Source organism: Benincasa hispida, chromosome 8 (genome assembly GCF_009727055.1).
Source record: "Benincasa hispida cultivar B227 chromosome 8, ASM972705v1, whole genome shotgun sequence".
Lineage (NCBI taxonomy): Eukaryota > Viridiplantae > Streptophyta > Magnoliopsida > Cucurbitales > Cucurbitaceae > Benincasa > Benincasa hispida.
Genome location: NC_052356.1, coordinates 37,147,693 through 37,168,486, shown reverse-complemented (window position 1 = coordinate 37,168,486; position 20,794 = coordinate 37,147,693). Strand labels below are relative to the sequence as shown.

At 34.6% G+C, this 20,794-nt stretch overlaps 1 protein-coding gene across 1 annotated transcript; it reads left to right on the top strand.

Moving 5' to 3' along the window:
* Nucleotides 1-13,618: 13,618 nt before the first annotated feature.
* On the top strand, nt 13,619-19,859 carry LOC120083059 (protein ROLLING AND ERECT LEAF 2). The gene is made up of 7 exons (XM_039038582.1): nt 13,619-13,847; nt 13,975-14,387; nt 14,711-15,549; nt 16,690-16,874; nt 17,576-17,799; nt 18,256-18,586; nt 19,282-19,859. Exons 3-7 carry the CDS (start codon nt 14,742-14,744, stop codon nt 19,738-19,740), a joined length of 2,007 nt encoding a protein of 668 aa, XP_038894510.1. The 5' UTR covers nt 13,619-13,847; nt 13,975-14,387; nt 14,711-14,741; the 3' UTR covers nt 19,741-19,859.
* Nucleotides 19,860-20,794: the final 935 nt, after the last annotated feature.

Here is a 20,794-nt window from a genome sequence, read left to right as displayed (position 1 = left end):
GTGTAATTGTGGCATGTGGCAGACCTTGACCTTAGCAGCACCCTGGAACTCCTCACCTTTCGCTACCTGGGAAGAAAAACATGAAATAATAGAATAAGCTTCACAAAGCTCAGTGAGTGGTAAACAACTTTTAGAGTCTATTTCAACTCATAAATAACAAGCATATCATAAATACACGAGGTTAGTACTCAAACCTCCGCCTTGAACGAGTCTGGTCTCAACTTCTATCTATATGCACGGTAGATAGCTAAATTGATAACTAACTAGAATGAGTATATTGTCTACCTATACACACGGTAGATGTTTAACATACAATATCATAACCATGACATCAGCCTATGTGCACATAGCTCTTCCTATCATGGGCTCAGAAACTAGGCCCGTCGGCCCTCTGACCATCCCATTTCAAGGATTCTCTATCCCACAGGCTCAAGCACTAGACTCCTCAGTCCCCTGACCATCCTGTAAGGATTCACTCTTGGCTCAGGTTCTAGGTCCTTAGACCCCCTGACTATCCCATTTCAAGGATTCTCTATCTCACAGGCTCAGGCACTAGACTTCTCATGTTCCCTGACCATCCCGTGAGGTTTTACTTACGGGCTCAGGAACTAGGTCTATTGATCCTCTAACCATCTCGATCACATAATCTCATTTTCATGCTAGATACTCATTCATAACCTAAGCATATACAATTACTATAAAAGATATGCTTTAAGACTTAAAGGAAATTACCACTCACCTTGGTCGTTTAGGAACTTTTCTCTCTAGAAGTTCCTTGGTCTTCTCGGGCGCCTTTTTTGAACCCTAAATTCCAGATTCAACTTAAAGCTCAAACTACTCATAGTTCTAGGCTTTATCTCGACTTACTTCCTTCTACAAATATTCTCTAAATTGTCTGAGGAAGCTCAACTAAAAATCTTAGCTCATAAATTCTCGTGGTTTGGCCGAAAACATCAAAACATCAAGACTGGCCCAGCTTACCTGACAGCTCGACCTTTCGATCTTGTCCTCCTTCTCTAGGCCGATTCCTTGGAGATTCTTCTCCGGCAGCCTCACCATGAAAACTAGACTCTTTTACCTTTCATATGGCTTTGGAATAACAACAAACGCATGAGTATTCTGGGAGAACTCCTTATTCCACATTGATGCTACTTTCTAACCTTTCTGTTCGACAACATCTCCTCTCTTGGAATCTCTTGACCAACGCATGGTCTTACCATCAACGCACAGCCTCCTCCCAATACAATCTTTTTTATGTCCTTTGAAGAGAATTGAGTTCTCATCTGAAGTCCTTAGCCCTATTTATAGATGTCCAAGATTGCTCTAAGGTCAACACCTCCTACTTGGCCGCATGTCCAAGTGTCTCTTCTTTACACCATCAACGCAACTTTTGATCAACACAACTTTGAGTGTTCTTCTCCTACTAGCTAACGCATGGGGCTTAATTTTGCATGTCTCCTCATGCACCCACCTTAAATCCTTAAGGCTTAAGACTTCTCCTAGCAAGCCACATGTCTGATGACGTCCTCTATATGAGCTCATCCTTCTTATGCATCCATTTCACTCAATATGCGTTCACAAGAGTGATGACCAACACCCCTTCTCAATGCATACAACTAGCTCGGGTATCGACGCATAGTCTATAATCAACAACGCATGGTAGGTCATCAACGCATAGTACGAAATCAACGCATAGCAACCCTTGGTTCCTCTTGGTTTTCAACACAGCACCATCGCAACCCAATTTACTCAGTCATCGCAAGCCTTAACCATCGCAAGAGCCAACCACCATGCGTCCAACCTAGCTCATCGCATGGCCTATGTCCAACGTATCCATCGTGCATGCCATCGTCAACCTCAACGCATAGCATGGTCGCACGATCTCGACGTATAGGATGGTTGCTTAGCATCAACGCATAGCTCGCTCATCATTGACGCATAGGTCGCTCAGTAGCATCGATGCATAGGACGCTTGGCATCACCGTATGGATCGCTTGGCATGGGCACTTGGCATCAACGCATGGGACGCCTGGCATCACCGTATGGCTCACTTGGCATGGGTGTTTGGCATCGACGCATGGGACGACCACATGGCACCTTCCAGCGCATGCATGGCCCCGCATCCTCGCACACCCTTGCGTTCGAATACCCTTTGCACCGCCGACCCTCGTGCCATCCCAACCTTCCAACATATCACTTTCAACTTTCTTCCTTCAGCCGTATAGACACATACCACTCTTCTAACGCATCCATTGCATCCAACGCATCTATCATCCAACGCATCCAATGCATCCAATGCATCTAACACATCCATCATCCAACGCATCCAATGCATAGCAATGCCTAGTCCAACATTAGCCAATTTTCTCCTTGGCTTCCAACGTATGACAACTCTTGGCAATGCCTCTTGCCAATACTTCGGCCAATCATGCGTCCAACCTTACAAACGCATGGTCTCCTTTTGAACTTATGCGTTAATGTCTCCTAATACTTCACGCATGGGTCCTTTTTTACCTTACACTTAGCCAATATTTTGTCAATTAAAGCTTAACTCAACACTACTCAAGGAAAATCTATTCAACACTTAGAAATTTACTTCACTTCAACATAGGATTTAACTTTAACTTAGTTAATTTCCTTAATCACCTGCTTAAGTAAGGAAAATGGAAATTCAGGTTTCATAACTATTGTATGCATGTTGCATGATCGCAAGGCATGGACGCATTCTAGGGAGTGTTACCCGAAACTTTTCTCAACCTGTTCACTACATATTCATTGTATTTCCTGTTTACCAACTCTTTTTAAACTCTGCCGCATTCATTATTTATTTTCATCAACGCAAACAACAAATTCAACGATTTATTCATTTAATTGGTTACCACAAGTTTTCATAAAAATCACCAATGCAACTATTTTCACAAGTCCCTGTGTTTGACCCTGGACTTACCAAGAAACTCAGAGGAATTTACATTTGAATTTCGTTGGGGAAACTTGAGTGCACAACGCAATCCATCAACGCATATCATCCATATTTCCACTTAACAAAATTAACGCATCACCTGGACGAAAAAGGTGGAGGATCTCGCCGTACTTCCTATTCAATTGGTTGTTCATTGAGGTCCTTTACTTGCTGTGTTTTAGAAGCTGGAGGTTGCGGTGACTTTGATGCTGAGTCTTGCTGAGATTCATTCTGTATAGAGGTATTTTCTTCCGAACTGGTAGTTCTTTTGTTCGTGGTTGATTCGTCATCATTGATGATTGAGTCTATTGGTCTTATCATTGAATCCGATATTGGTGGCACGGGGACCGTTGTCTTGCCACTTCTCAATGTCACTGCTGGGCAGTATACCGGACGCTCTATTCTTAAGTTCAATCGATCTGCACCTCCAAGTTTCTAAGGGAGGAAGCTTATGATTGCTTAATTGCCTCGTTCTTCTCAATATACTGTTTCAATATTGTTTCCAAAGACGAGGTACTAGAAGAGGTGTTAGAGGAGGACGGTTGGTCGTAGGGTTGTGTACTCTAAAAATTACCTTGGTTGTGATTCTAATTAATGAAAACCAAAGGATTACCTCGATTCCTGCGATGACTGCTCTGATGATTACTGTGGCCTCCCTGGTTGTGATTCCCTCTCCAACTGAAAGTTGGGTGATTCCGCCAACCAGGGTCGTAGGTATTGCCAAATGATTCATTGTGCATAGAGTATACAGATTGTTGATTCAACGGGCAGACATCCACTGAATGTCCCTCTCCGCATTGAACGCAATTTATTGCAGCCACTTGCATCAATGCATTGGTTTGCACTAAACCTTGAGAGAGATGTCCTTGCTGAATAGCCATAGTCTGGATAAGCAAAGTTACCGTGGCCATCTGGGCGGGCAGGTTGCTCATTGTATCAGCTGGTACAATGGCACTTTCTGCTCTTCTTTGTTCCGAACCTCTTTCCTCATACCCGTTATCCACCCAGTCATCTGTATTTCGCGAAATGTGATCTAAGATGAGCTTTGCTTTCATATACGTCTTATCCATTAATCCTTCTGCTGCATAGGCATCAACAACTGCTTGCGTTGATCGATCCAAGCCGTTGTAAAAAGTCTCCATCAGAATGCAATCGAGAACCCCGATGTGTGAACAGTTCTTCACTAATTGTCTGAATCGCACCCAGGCAGTGCTCAAAGTTTCATAACCCTTCTATTCGAAATTCAACACATCCCTCTATCTCCTTGCATTGACGACTAGAGGGAAGAATTTCTTCATAAACCTTTCGACCAACTGATCCCATGCGTTGATCTCATTTGGCTCTAGTGACTGAGCCCACCTTTTTGCCTCATCCCACAGTGTATATGGGAAGAGATACAATCTAATTCCTTCGGGAGTCACACCAGGTATGGAGAATGTGTTGCACATTTCTACGAAGTTGGTCAAATGAGCATGCATGTCTTCTCCTTGTAGACCTTCGAATTGTCCCGCATTTTGGATCATTTGAAGCATGACCGACCTTATCTCAAACCTTGCATTCTCCGCAACCGTAGGTCTTGAAATTCTGGGCAAGAAGTTATAAAGATTCGGTGCCGCATAGTTCCTCATGGGGATATTGCGGTCGACAGCAAGAAATACAGGGTCTTGCGCTAGCCAATTTACCCCTTGATTCCCATCAGGCCTCTCATTATTATTTGCCATGTTTCCTCTTCGCGTAATTTGGTTCTGATGTGCTCTTGCGTGAAAATACACCTGATCTCTGGGTCAGCTTAGAATTTCTGGATCGGTTCTAGTACTTATAAACCGTCAGCCTACTCTTCGCGATAAACAGACAGTACAGCAGAGATCTGTCTTACAAAATACCACAAAAGTATTCAACACTAACCGTTACCAATCCCCGACAATGGCGCCATAAACTTGTAAGTATACAAGTGGAATGTTATGTTGTGTTATGTTTTGTATCGCTTATACACACTACTGATGGATGAATGTAATGCAAGCTCATGTCATCGGCAACGGCGCCAAACCTTCTTTTCAAAGTCTGTAACTACTCTAGTGGAAATCAACATTTACTCTCTCTTTTATCCTCTCTAATTCATGTAACATCCTATCTATATAAAGGATGATAAACTGTGGGTGAGTGATATAGAATTTGAGATTGAGACTTATCTGTGTTAAAGATTTCTCCAAGAATTGCAGTAAGCTCATTTTTCTCTCATGGATGTAGGCAATCAGTCGAATCACGTTAAACTTGTGTGTCTCTATCTTCTTCTTCTTCATCTTCCTTCAACCGTGATTGCATGTTATCTTTAACTTCTTTATTACTTGCCATTGAAGAGAAAAACCAAAAGCTTAGCTAAGTAAAATTAGAGAGAGAGATCAATTTTTTCCAAACCTATTATTTTCTTATTTTTTTTTATCATTTGAGAAAAAAAAGAGATCGAAGCCCTCATCTAGGTTTTTTTTTTCATCAGCTACGTGGCTTCACCAAAGCCACACTTGTCATCTACAACCACACCTCATTTGGACCTAATCCAACCTTGGGCCTGTGAATTGTCTTGAAGCCCAACAAGAGCAATAGAGGGCAAGAGACGACGAGAGAGTTAGAGACAACAATATAGTGATAAAGGCACAATGAGAGAGAGATAGAGAAAGAGAGCAAGACAGAGAGAGTGACACCACGAGAGCGAGACAAAAATTAGACTTATTTGGTTTTTTACAGCTTATTGATTGGTATTTTCTTACTTGTAGAATAATGAAAAAATGTTTACACATTTGATATGGAGGTGACTAGGATGAGAACCAAATTTCTTATATTGGAGGTGATTTGAGGAGAATATAGGATTAGAAATGTCAATTCTTTAGAGTTTGACGTCATAATGAGGATTAAATATAAGTTAGACTATGAAGCCTCTCCACAGTACATAAAGAACGATGATGATGTTCGTTTTCTCCTTTTCTAATCTTTATATAGTTCAACTATTTGTAACACTAAAATCGAAGCATCAAGAAACTGATAATATAAGGTTCAACAATGTGAGTTACGATCATATGGTTGTGGATAGACAATATAGTGAATTATTTAAAATGGATCGACATGAGAATGTTATTCTATGTGAGAGTACTCTACCATCATAGTTGTTTCTAGACAATGCAACACCAACCCATAGAATCTTATGTTAGAAACCATGACATGGATCATTGGTAGGGTTGAAATGATTAATGAGAATCACGAGGAGAAACTCATTGTAAATTTATAAATGTAAATGATGAGACTGAGACAAGTCAGCAAATTAACTGAACAATGGTGGATAATGACATAGGCCAGGCTCCAGATGCAATAGATTGTGGTCCTTCAAAGATTCCATCGTCGGTACCTATTGATTGTAGGGAAGACTTTAACTTACATTGTAATTGTTCATCCAATGCAGATGTTGAAGTAGATCAACTTTTCTTGTGTAGAAAGAACTTGAAAGGAGATTATCTATTTTATCCATCGATAATAATTTTGAATTTAAGATTAAGAAATCAAACAAATATTTGTTCACTGCTTAATGTATTGGAGAGACTTGTAAGTGGAACCTTCATGCAATGAAGATGCTAGGTTGTGATATATTTAAGATCACAAAATACTTAAGTTTCACACATGTTCCATTGGAATTTTAAACAGTGACCACAGGCAGGCAAGTGCTATGGTTGTTGGTTGAATAATCAAAGACAAGTTCACAAGTGTAAGTCATGTTTATAAATCTCATCACATAATTGAAGACATAAGGAAAGATTATGGCGTAAACATAAGCTACGACAAAGCGTAGCATGCCAGGGAAACAACCTAAAGACTTGTGATTCGTATGTCATTCTCCTTGCTTATAGGGGAGCTTTGAGAATGGAGAATCCATGTACAATTTTTGAGATAGAGCTTGAAGATTTTATGCATTTCAAGTACATGTTTATGACATTAGGAGTTTGTATTATAGGTTTTGCAAGTTGTTGACTTGTGATTATCATCAATGGGTCACATTTGAAAGGTAAGTATAAAGGAACTATGTTGGTTGGTGTTTCCATATATGGTAACAATCAAGTATATCCACTAGCATATACGATTGTGGAAACCGAGATTTATTGAACAAGGAAATGATTCATGATAAATTTGAAGTCTGTAATTGAAAAACCCCCTAGTTTGGTTTTTATTTCTGATCGTATGTTAACCATATTTAATGCTATTTGTGCAGTATTCCCCACAACTTGTCATGTATTGTGCATATACCACATAGAAAATAATTATGTTACAAGTTTTAAGGACGACGCGATAATTGGTATGTTTAAGGATGCAACTAGGCCATTCCACATGATGGAGTTTCAGTCATATTAGGATCAACTTCGACCTTTTGAGATGGTTTTGTCATGAGATATCTAGAGGAGATTGGGATTGAAAGGTTGGCATGCATTCATTAAACACAATAAAGGTATGACAACATGATATTCAACAGTGTAGAGTGTTTCAACAAAAGAAGTGAGACTATTGCCCATAATATGTTTACTTGAGTATGTAAGAGGCATTATCCAGATGTGGTTTTATGAACGTATGAATAACATATTAACACAAAAATACTCTTTTTGTGTATTAAACTTGAATGACATATTAGCACACACTCAACTATCAATATACAACATCGTTAAACATTTAACTCCTAGTGCCCATTGTGGTTGCATTATTCTCTCTCTTTCTTGCTATAGTCTATGTCTTTAATTGAAGACTGTAGTTTTTTGTTTTTTGTTTTTTTTTTTCTCTTTTGGGATAAACAAAGGTCAAATAATTAACATGAAGCAACAAATCATTAATAAGAAGAGAATCAACGGATGAAGGAAACAAAGAAGGGGAGTAAAAGGGTATATAAAAAGAAATGGGAAAAAAAAGGAAAATAGAGAAGTATTAGGTCGTAGATTGAAGCTAGGAAAAGAGAGGAAATTGAAGAGTGAGATCATGATGAGTGTTAGCTTTATGAGCTTCAATCATACTCCACAACACTAATGATTTTTATAGTGGTTCCGAATCCCTACTCCACTCCTCGAGGCTCCTTCTTGGGTATTTTACAACACAAAATCTCTTACGGATGAGAACCAAATTGATTTACCACTATTTTTATGGTTCAAAAGTCAAACCACAACTAATTCTTTTATAGGTTTAAGATTTAACTTATCTTGATCTTTTTCAACAGGTTCAAGATCAAACCACTACAAATCCCTTTCTTTTTTGAGTTCAGGATTAAACCATGACACTCAACTCAAGGTGCACCGACACCTTATTACAAATTCCCAATTGAATTGATGAAATTGAAAACCCCCAAAAAGAACACTCTAAAAAAGTGTAAATACACAAATTTAGGCATTCAAAATAATCTCTCTAAAAATGAATTTCTCTAACCAAAAAGAGATATATATCTGTAAGAACATGAAACTTTGAAGGTAGATTGACAATGAATAATTAAAGAGAAATTTCCATAAGATTGGGGATGAGAGATTGTGTTGAAAGAAAGGGGAAATATGTGATTTAAATAGAATCAATTTTGAATTTAAAAGGACATAGTAATAATAATAATAATAATTTAAAAAAAAAAAAGAAAGAAAAACAAGGAAAGTGTTGTTGGCACTTTCTTTCTCTTTTTTTCAACTTTTAAACTTTTTTAAAATCGATTATTTTAAATTTAAAAATCATTTTAAGAAAAGCTTTAAAGGCACCATGTGACATTATTTTAGTAGTCCAACTCATTTAATTTTTGTTTTCTACATCTATACATCTATTCATAATTGGTCTACATGTCACTTATGACTTTTCTTTTAAATCTTATTTTAACCACAACTTTTTCAGTTTGATGTCTGATTTGAGTGATTTAAAGTGAGTTGGAATCGTCTTTTCGAACTCTACACTATGGACAACATTTTGAACACTAAAATTATCAGTAAATAAATATTTGTTATCATCAATACATATGATATGATTGAAGCTCATAAAGTTAACAATGAGATGTAGACAAATGGTAAGGACATTTTTAACCTCTTTTTTTTTTTTATTATTTTTAAGGTTAAAGGTACAAAGATAACTTTTGAAAGTTCACAAATATTGTAGTATCAGTATGACAACTTTAGAGGGGATTAAACAAAAATTTCATACAAATAAATTCAGCCCAAAGTTATCAAGGAATCAACACTTTAAGGCACCTTATTTGATTCTAATAATAAGATCAGTGTAAATGATATAGAAATTTAATAACTATCGATCAAAATAAATCAATGTGAGCAATTAATTTAAATAACAAAAAATTGCAATCCATTTCATGCAATAAAATGTAATATAAAAAATTAATTGCAAAAAAAAAATTAGGAAAGGAATAGAGAAATTGACATCGTGATTTTATAGTGGTTTTACATAATCTGACCTACATTAACTTCTCAAGCTCCTCTGAAGTATGTTACTCAAACTTGACTCTTTCCATCGTTTAGAGTTGAACCGGTACAACGTTTCTTTTCCAGGTGTAAGAACAAACCCGATCATTTCCACGTTTAAGGATCAAACCGTTACAAAACAACTCTTTTTTTGGGGTAAAAACAACCCTTACAAAAGTTTGGAAAAATTGAAGACCAAACTTACAATTCTCTCAATAGAGTCAATTTACAAGTTTGTAACACTCAACAAATCAATCTTTACATTACAAATAAATCTCTCTCAAGAATTAGATAAAAAGAAAAAAATTTGGAGTTTAGAGAGCAATTATGGAAGCTTATTGAATTATGAATAATTAAAAATAATAAAAATTATTGTTGAAAATTTGGAGAAGAAGATGAGTTTAAATACAAAGTAGGTGAAATTCAAATTTTAATTTGATATTTAGATCTTGAAAAAGAAAAATCAATGGTGGAGGTTAAAAAGTAGTAATAACAAGAACACCAATAACAACAACAATAATAATAAGTTTCAAATGATACTATGCATTAAATGTATTTTTTTTTTTAAAAAAAATCAACTAACCGTTATACACAAGCATAAAATTTTTTTCGTTAAACTTGTTTTCGCTATATCTTTTACGTTTAGGCTTCAATTTGAAAGATTCAAATTGCTTTAGAATCGTTATTCCTAGCTCTACGAAATGAACATTTCAAAACGCTAAAATTATTAGTGAATAGGAGCAAGTTTGTTATCATCAAAACATCAATTAATTAATTTGAGATTAAGAATCCGAAAAAGATAACAAGCATCTTTGCAATGGGGGACTAATTGTTTCTGGTTATATATATACTAATAATAATGGTATTTTTTAATTTTTTAAAAAGGTTTATGAATATTTCTTAAACCTCTAAAGTTTAAGTGTATTTTTTAAACAAAGTAATAACGTTTTTCATTTAAAATGAATGAGAATGATATTATTAAATATATATATAAAAGGCTTAAGGATACTTTTACCATTTTTAAAAATTTTAATTTTTTTTTGGAGACGGATAAAAAAAAAAAAAAAAGAAAAAAACATAATCGGACCTTTAAAACAAGTTGGGACTATGGCAAGAGAACAAGGGGACAAAGCCGGTGGCCGCATGTTAAGCTTTAGGAGGACCGATTGACCCTATTATCATTGTTTTCTAGAAGCCAATTGCCTTTATTTTATAACTTTTTCCCATTAGTACGGGTTAAAATTCTAGGTTGATGGATATAATTTGAGTTTGGTTCTATTTTAGTCTAAAAATAATAAAATTAAATTATAAATTTGATCCTAAATTTTTAAGTTTGTGTCAAATAGGATCTTGAAGTTTAAAAAGTATATACTCTTTAAAAAAAATTTATTTGTAACTGTCCGAATCAGCTCACGTGCACCTTGACTACAATCCACGTGACCTTACAATATTTGGGTGTCAAGAAAACTTGTAAGATATTAAATCCTAGGTAGGTGACCACCATAGATTAAACCCATGATCTCTTTAGCTCTTTGGCATTTTTTTTCGATGTTCCTATTATCACTAAGCCAACTCATGATAGTTTGAAAAGTATATATTTGGTTCTTAGTTTTTAAATTTTATATTTAATAAGTCCTTAAACTTCAAAATTTGTCTAATAAGTTATTAATTGTTTAATTTTATATTCCATAAATCTTTGAATTTTCATTATTATGTCGACTAAATTCCGGACCTTTTCAAATTTTTCTAAAAATTACAAACATATCAAGAACTAAAATTGAAAGTTTATATACTATTTGGTAACTATCTAGTTTTTGTTTTAAGTTTTTGAAAATTAAAGTCCATAAGCACCCATTTCACTTCTAAAATTCTTGTTTTGGTATCTACTTTCTACCAATGTTTTAAAAAACTAAGCAAACATTTGAAAATTAAGAAAATGTAGTTTTTAAGAACTTATTTTTGTTTTTGAAATTTGACTAAAATCTCAACTTTTATAAGAAATATGAAAACTGTGATAAAAAATGGAGAGAAAATAAGCATGATTTTTAAAGACCAAAAATAAAAAAACCAAACCGTTTGACATTTTAAAGTTGAATGATCTATTAAAAATAAATTTGAAGATTTAGAAACTTATTCAATGCTTTTTAAAAATATGAACCTGTTTGACATAAATATAAAAGTCCAAGGTTTACTCTGGTAGTTTAACCTAACAATGACAATTTTCATGTAAGAAAATGTACGGTATATATATTTTTCTTTAGAATTTAATTTGCAGAAGGAAGGTTAGTAGATACTTTATATACATATATTGTATAAATCAGTAATAAACCAACATGATGAACTATTTTTAACCTTTATTGAAATCTGGAACTACTCGAACAATATTTAAAGTACAAAAATCAAAATGATATTTTTACACATTAATATCTTACAGAAAGCAAAAATAGAACAAATCCCAAAATAAAATTATTTCCAATTTATGTATAATTAAATATATTTTTAACAATATGTAGTTCACATCTAATTTTTTATAGACTTCTTGCAACCAAAGCGAGAATCATACCACTAGACCAAATGTCCTTTTTGATCGGATTATTATTTGACTGTATGGTTTATTTGTTCTTTTGGTATTTTACCTGTATTTTCCATTCTCTTGTTTTTAGCTTTTATGTCATGATGTATCCTCTCTTTGTTTGACACGTTGCAGTATTTTCTTCTTTAATACCATAGTATTCTCTGTTCTCCTTCTACATAGTATTTCTTAATTTTGTACTTTCGTCTATTGTATACTATATGTACAATTTTGAGGTCAATATTTAAAATATTTGTTAAAAATAAAGAATTATTTTCAATGAGTCAATTTATTTATAAATTAAGTAAAATATCATTGTCTATCCGTAACACACCACGATAAATTGCGATAGATTTTTATCAGGGAGTGACATTTTATTATAATTAAAAATATTTTCAATAATTTTATAATTACTAAAAAATAAATAGATAGTATTTTGTTGTTTTCTTAATTGTTTGTTTATGGGCACTATTAAAAAGTAGATATAATTTAGAATGTGGTCTACCTCCTCAGCATAATTTTTTTTGGCCCATCCACCTTTAATTTATGCAACCAGTCTAAGTCCCTTATTTTAAATAGTGTCAATTTATTTATTACTTGTCTACCTAAGTAGTTATCATGCCATAATATTAAATTTCAATGCGTATGAGTCTTAAAAGATAAGCTTCAATGATGGAATTGAAAATTTTTCCTTCTTCTTTCCTTTCCTGAATCATTATTCTTATCTCACTTCTATTAAACTTCCATCTATCTTATTAATTGTTATTCTAGCTGAATTTAAACCATTCAAGTCCATGCTAATTTTGTAGAAATAAAAACGCTAATTATTTTCTAAATAAATTAGTTGAATTGATATAGTATTTGATCTATCAACTTTAAATAAGAAGTTCGATTTTTTCACCTCACACATTTATTAATTTAATACCTTTTAAAAAATACCAATTATTATGAACGAAGGATTTTAGTTGATTAAAATTAAATTTGTCTTTTAGCTGAACGGAGTGGAGATTCGAGAAAAAAAAAGTTATGAATTGTAATTAAATTTGTTGTCATACAAACTTTGTTGTGTTCGATAACATTTTATTTTTTACTTTTGAAATGTATGTTTCTTTTCTCTCAAATTCTCAATTCTTATTTCTAATTTTGATTAAAGGAAATTGAATTTTTAGTTAGATTCTAAAAACAAAAAGACAAGTTTCTCAATAGGGATGTTCAAATGACTCGACAACTCAAACAATCCAATCCAACTATAAGGGTTGGTTGGATTGAATTTTTTTGTGTTTGTTGAATTGGGTTGGGTCTTGAATAAAAAAAAATTCAGGTTGACTTAACTCAACTCGAATTACATATATATTAATAACATAATACATTTCTTTTAGAAGGGATGAATTGTGATTTTTTAATATTTTTTTTCTTCTATGAATGTTTTCTTTGTTTAAAGTTTGTAATAGATATAATAGATATTCGGTATTTAATATTTAAGTCTCATGAGATTTTAGTTATTAAACATGCATAATATCTAAATATAATTTTTTTTAAAAGAAAATTTAAGTATTTTAAATTAATAAGAACAAGAATTGGCAATCTAATCCACCCTTTTCTGAAACAGTTTAAAAAAATTCTTCATGTTAAAGAAAGAAAGAAACAGAACCGCCATTGATGATGGGTTATGAATAATAGCAATTGGTAGGTGCTAAGTTAAGCTAAGCTCAGCTAAGCCAAACCAATTCATTGGATACTTCTACTTCTCATTTCTCGATTTTCGAGCTTACCCATCATTCTCTCTCTTCTTTCTCATTCTGTAATCTGTAAAAAGGACGAGCCGATAAAGGGAACAGACACTCTCCTTGAGGTACTCATATCCTTCTTTTTCGATGTCTCTCAAAATTTCCCTTTCTGTTTCACAATTTTTTTCTCAGAAACCAACTATGCTTGTCGCATTATCACTTGCCTACGGTTCTTCTTCTTCTTCTGGGCAGGACGGGGGCAGTGGATTCTGCAGCTGACACCTCTTCTACATGTCAGACCCACTCTTCTAATCTTCTTTTTCCACCATATCATCAATTAAAAATAGCTTCTGCGAGACTATTCTGATCCGAGTCTGAGACGTCTTCTTTTGTTTTTTGTTTTTTGTTTTTTTTGTTTTTGTTTTTATTGTTTACATTTGTATTTTTTGACTGCTTTGTTTGTTTGATTGTGAGCTTAATGGGATTTTGAAGCTGTGTGATTCTGGTTATTGTTATTATTATTATTTGTCCTTTTTTGCGGATCCTTGGGCCAATCAAACGCTGTGAATCATAATGCACGGGTTTGAGCATAGAAGATTCGAGTGGAACAGTTAGAGGAGTCGAAGTTTGAAGCTCAGCTGAGAAAAGCATCGTCCGGTTACTTGGTATTCTTTTTCTTTTCATGGATCTTGTAATTTGGGCACTTGGGGTATTGCTGGTTTTGAAATTTTTGTAATGAACTTTGGATTTTAAGCCGTTTGTTTGGGTTTTCGAATCACCTAAACGTGAAAGAGGGAGATTCTGTGGGGGAAGTTGAGTTATTCATACATTGTCAAAGGTACTTGCCCAATTAGAATTTATTGGTAGGGAGTTTTTGGTTTTTGGGGTCTGATCGCATCAGCGTTTCTCCCTAATGATTGTGCTGCTTGAGCTTCTTTCAATTGGGTCTACTATTTCTTCTGCGTTTGTGATTGAAATTCTTTAGCAGATATCTTTTTATTTGCTACTCATTTGGTGAAATGGGTTGTGCTGCCTCAAGTATTGATGAGGAGGAGAGAGTGAAGGCCTGTAGGGAGAGGAAGAAGCTAATGAAACAGTTAATAGGGTTTAGGAAAGAATTTGCAGACTCGCTGCTAGCTTACTTGAGGGCATTGAAAAATACAGGAGCAACCCTTAGACAATTTACCGAGTCTGAAACATTGGAGCTTGAAGGTACTATTTATGGCTTGGCATCGCCTCCATCGCCACCTCCCCCGTTGCCTCCCTCTCCACCCCCACCTCCGCCCTTTAGCCCTGATTTGAGAAAGCATGGAGCTGAAGATGCCCAAAAGGATGAGTTTGCCCAAGAAGAAAGCACTGTTATTGATGAGGATGAGGATGAGGATGAGGATGATCACACCCCATCACCTCCAATCTTGAGCTCATCTTGGGAGTATTGGGATCCTTTTGAGCATTCTGCTGTACATCAACAAAAAAAGAGTGAAATTGTGGGGCCAGTTGAAGAGGAAAATTGGGCAGAGACTAGAAGTGAATTTGAGGAAGAGGTTAAGGAGGAGGAAACTGTAGAAGATGTTGTGAATCCAGTACCTAAGAGTCTAGAGCAAGGGGAATTGATAAGTTGTATTTCTTCTACGAGTTGCTTGCATATGAAGGTGGCTACAGACATGGGCATGATATCATGGAAAAATAAGAAAACCTTGGGAGCTGTGGTCAAGGAACTCGATGAGTATTTTCTTAAAGCATCAGGCGGCATAAAGGAAATAGCAGTGCTCATTGATATCAGTGTTGGAAACGGTTTTCAGACACATAATTTCAGGGAAAACAAGAGTAAATACTCTCTTTCTTTATCCACTTATTTGCCCCTTTGTGCAGTTTATCTCATTTTTAGCTTTCATATTTGAGTTTCTTAGAAACTGTAGAAAAGTTAATCCTTTCTTTTTCCAAAATAATCACTAATTGGTATGGTTTCATTTCTTCCTTATGATTGTTTCATGGAACTTATTTGATGATGTTAATATTGAGCATACTACTTATGCATCCCTCTTGCAATTGTAGTCAATGCCTTTCAATGTATTTGTTATTAACCCTGAAAGCATTCAACACTACTCGATTTTGTTATGCCGATGTTTTTTTTTATTTTAATCTCTTTTGAGTTTGTTATGCTAATGTTTGTTAGTTTGTGGTCGAGGTCCCAATCAACTTCCTAGGCTATTTTAGGGTTGACATTTTTCACATTTATTTCTTGGATGTCGCATTTTTTTTCTTGTTTATGAGATCTTCCATTACTAATTTGGTAGAAACTTTAACAAATATCTAATAAATCTTTAAAATTTCAATTCAGTGTCTAATAGGTATTTAGATCAGTGAGCTATTAATATTATGTTCAATATATTTTTTACCTTTTAATAATGTCTCACCAATCAAGAACCTTGACACAAAATTGAAAGTTTGTGATTTTATTAGATATTTTATGAATTTCATTACTTATTAGACACAATGAAAGTTTAAACACCTTTTAGATACTTTTTAAGTTATCTGTCGGGACATAACTCTAAAAGAAGACCGAACTTGTAATCTAATTTATTACGATCTTTCATCATGTATATGCACTATCAAGCCATCATTTTTTTTTTTTGGGGTAAATCCATGTCATCGATGAATCTTTTAGGTGCAAATCCTCTAAGACTTGTTCTGCTGGTGGAATTAGGTCAATGATAATTCCGAGTTGCCCCGTTTTAAAACATTCTCTTCGACTGGACAATCATTTTGTTCAACTTTAACTGCATTTTTCGTTATTTTGTTATTTTCCGCATACGACTTGGAAGTTTGTTTCTTGGTTAAAGAAAAGGGAAATATCGTATTTTCTAAAGCTTTATTAATTTAATTCATCATCACCATCAGGCATGTTTCAGTTCCCATTACTTTTCCGCAAATCCCTTGAGCAATTATTTATACTATCATTTACAGGGAAGAGAAGCAATTCTGCTAAAGTCTTCAATGCATTATCAAGGAGGTGGTCATCTAATTCACTTCAGTTTACAACAGTTGCCGTTGAGTTTCTTGGTCCCAATGAACCATGCCGGCCTGGAGCTCACTGCATCACCCTAAAAAAACTTTATGCAGCAGAGCAAAGACTTCAACAAGACATTAAGGTTAAAAAAAAAAAAAAAATACAAGAATTGTGCTGATATAAACTGGTGTGCAAAATCTCAGAATATATGTTTTGTTTGTCTTGTCAGTCGTCATTGCTATAATGTACAGCATGCTTGAGAAGGTTAAATGGCTAAGCGCAGTTTAGTGTAGACTTGAAAAGCTCACTTTAGTTTGAGTTCACAGGACCAGTACCTTACTTTGCTGGGAAGTCTTGTAGAAAATTGAAGCAACTGTTTTCATTCATTGATATATTTTATTTGAACTGGTGTTTCTGAACTGGAACCTACTGGCTACTGCAATGTCATGTATAGACTTCATTGCTATTTAACTGTTCCTTTTCTTTTAGATTGTTATTGAAGACTGTAACTTACGGTAGTATGAAATGATGGCAATTCAATGGAGTTTTAATTGAAATATTAATACTGGTAGTTGTTATTCACTGACTGTTGAATTTTATATATATCTTTTGTAATGTTGATTGTGTATTATGTGTATTTATCATTTATATTTGTAATTTTTTTTCTTATTGATAGTTTTTATTCTATATAAGAGGATGTAGTATTTGATTCAGAAAATAGAAGAAATACAGTTATTTCATTTCTTCTCAAATTTAAGTACGATGATTTGCTTATGATTCTTTTTCCAAGTTTTATTGAGATTTTTTTGTTCTTGTTTCTTATAAATTTTTCATAATTTATAGGAAGAAGAAAGTACCAATCTAGAGCATGAAAAGAAAGCTTCACTACTGCAAAAACAAGAGGACGAACACTATGATTGGACCAAAACTGAGAAAACTCGCCTGACTGTTGAGGGCTTGGAGTCTGACATAATACGTCTGCGGCAAGCTATAGGTGAACGTTGTGCTTCTATATTGGCGCTAATGGATGAGGAACTGTATCCACAACTGGTTGCTTTAACTTCGGGGTAAATGCACACATCTTTCATTTGAGTCCTGGCGATTAAAATTTACCTTCCTTTATATGCATATTACAGGGATATTCAACTGTGCCACTTTCTGAATGAATATGAACGAAGATAGATTTCTTGTTCTCCTCGGTTTTCCTACTGTGATTCTTTCCCCACCCCCCCCTCACTATCTGATATCGGTGACTTGGCTGCTTGCATCTATTCTCCCCACTAAATGATTTCATCCTCATTCATTCTGCCCTGTTAAGGGAGTTGGATACTTTTTAGACTGCATATCTGTCGTGAGCCAAACCTGCTTAAGAACAATTGCACAAATTTTGCAGAAGCCATACTCAAGCTAAAATAATCTCTCTGCTTTTGGCCTTTTTTGCAAAGATCTGTGTTCTCATGTAAATTGAGTCTCATAATTATTTGTCATCGTCCTTTTTCATTTTCTGTTTCAATTTTGTGCAGGTTATTGCACATGTGGAAGATGATGTCTGAATGTCATCAAGTTCAGAATCAGATCTCCCAGCAGTTGAACCATCAGATTAACAACCATGATATAGATCTAAGTACAGATTACCATCGCCAGGCCACAGCTCAGCTTGCGGCTGAGATAACTGTCTGGTACAGCAGTTTCTGCAATCTCGTAAAATACCAACGAGAGTACGTAAAAGCCCTATGTAGGTGGACTCAACTTACTGACTTCCTTGTCGATCATGATAGACAGAGTGTTTGTGCATCTGTGGTTCTTAACCTCTGCGAAAAATGGCAGAATGCCCTTGAAAGATTACCTGACAAGGTACTTAGTGTAATTTTTTGTTTGTGAATACTTTGACCTTGTTCTGATGATTAAAGGTGTGGCTCAATGGAGAATGTAGTCATGGCAAATGTTGATCTTTTAGATCAAATTTCGTTAAAAAATATCCTAATTAAGCTTATCGTTTTAGAATGTTACATCACACCTGGGTAGGAAATTAGAAATCGCATTATCTTAGAAGATGTAGATATGCTTTTAAATGCTAAACCATGCTCACTTTGGCTGTAATTGAGCATATTTTAAATTTATCTTTGTTTGAAGATAAGATGCTTCTTTGAGAAATCATACTTTATATTATTCTGCATGTCTAATCGTGGGCTGAAAGATTGTAATCTTCTTTTATCTTTCTTTAACCATTAATTATTTATTAACTTATATTATACTGTGTTTTGGTTGGTTCTCCTTTGTTGTGGGCTTCCTTCTGTATTATTCACTTGCGTGTATTATTTGCCATTACAGACAGATGTAATTGGTGGATTTCTACTCACCAAGTGAATGTTTTGCTTCTGCCACCATTAATTACTTGAAAGACATTGAAAATTGGGCTACTTTAAGTAGGTTTTGTGTATTTTTCCCCTTTACTTGGCATGAAAACCATCAAACTTGTATTCCCCTCCTTTCCTCCTATTGTGTTATTCACTCTATTCCCTCCCTGTCTTTCCCTGTCTTTCTTACAGGCAGCTTCAGAGGCCATCAAGAATCTCTTGTCAGCCATAAACTCCCTACTACTCCAGCAAGTGGAGGAACAAAACCTCCAAAGGAAATACGAAAAGCTGGATAAGAGACTTCAAAAAGAGATGCACTCATTGGCAGAGATGGAAAAGAAACTAGGGGGAAGCTCTCTGTCTGAAGATGGAAATGACAATTTGAGCCCCAAGAATCCTTTGATGCTAAAGCGTGCAAAAACTGATGCCTTGAAGAAACTTGTCGATACCGAGAAGGCCAAATATCTGAACTCCGTCCAGGTTAGCCGAGCCATGACTTTAAACCATCTGAAAACAGGCCTCCCCAATGTTTTTCAGGCGCTTATGGGATTTGCTAGTTTCTCTGTACAGGCTATGGAGTCTGTTTGTAGTAATAATGTTACACCACCCCAGGAATGTTGTGATGATGCAACAGTGAGCTGTACTAACTGAGTTTGTTAGCATTTTGGGATGGTAATGGCCCCATAGAACATGTTTCTATCAACAGAATTTTACTTTCTCTGCAGAAAATTTCCTTTTTTTTTTTTTTTTTTTGTTAGATGTCAGTTTAATCATCATATCAATACATGAAGTCTAGATTTATACCAAGTAATGAAAAATTTTCTGCAGATAAGGTTTATCGAGTCCTTGGTTTGATTGGGGACAGGTTTTTTCACAACCTGCCTCTGACATTATCAGACTTGATGAAATAATCAACTTTCACCTGTTATATTATAACTTTTCCCGCAAATTGCGTCCTTCAAGCATTTCAAGTAAGAGTGTTAAAAAATCCGATAACCTGAAAAAACCAATCAACCCAACCCAACTCGTTCGGTTTGGATTGGGTTATGAATTCTTTTGGGTTGGGTTGGGTTCAAATAAATAAAAATTTTATGGGTTGGGTTAGTTCATGGGTCACCTAAAATAACTCAAACCAACCCGAACTTATTATTAACTTTATAATATATTTTTTTTTTTTTTGCTTATGTACAATTAGATATGCATATATTTATTTTAGTTTTTTTTTTTTTAAATTTTATCAGTTTTTTGGATAATTTATTCTTCAATAATTCTTAAAAATAGTTTTTTTTTTTGCACTTTGAAGAAAGATTGTACATTTTATAAATTGAAATTGAGTTGTTAATCTTAATTCATATATGAAAATAGTTAAATCGAACTTTTACATATTAACATTTTACTTACTTTTATAAAAAAAATTTAAATAAATGACCCGAGTAACCTGAACTAACCCTGGTTGGGTTGGGTTGGATTCCTTTTTTAGTGAGATTTATTTAGGTTGAAAAAATTTACAATTCAAATAATCAGGTTAGGTCTAAAAAGTCCTTTAATCTAACCCAACCCACGAACACCCTTAATTTTAGGAGTGACATTTTGAAGTTTCACCATTTTAGAGGTCATGTCCAAATTAAAGTCAATGAAATTAGGACCATTCAAATGGAGTATTTTTTGAAAATAAGATTGGACGACTATGGTTTTATCATCCCAT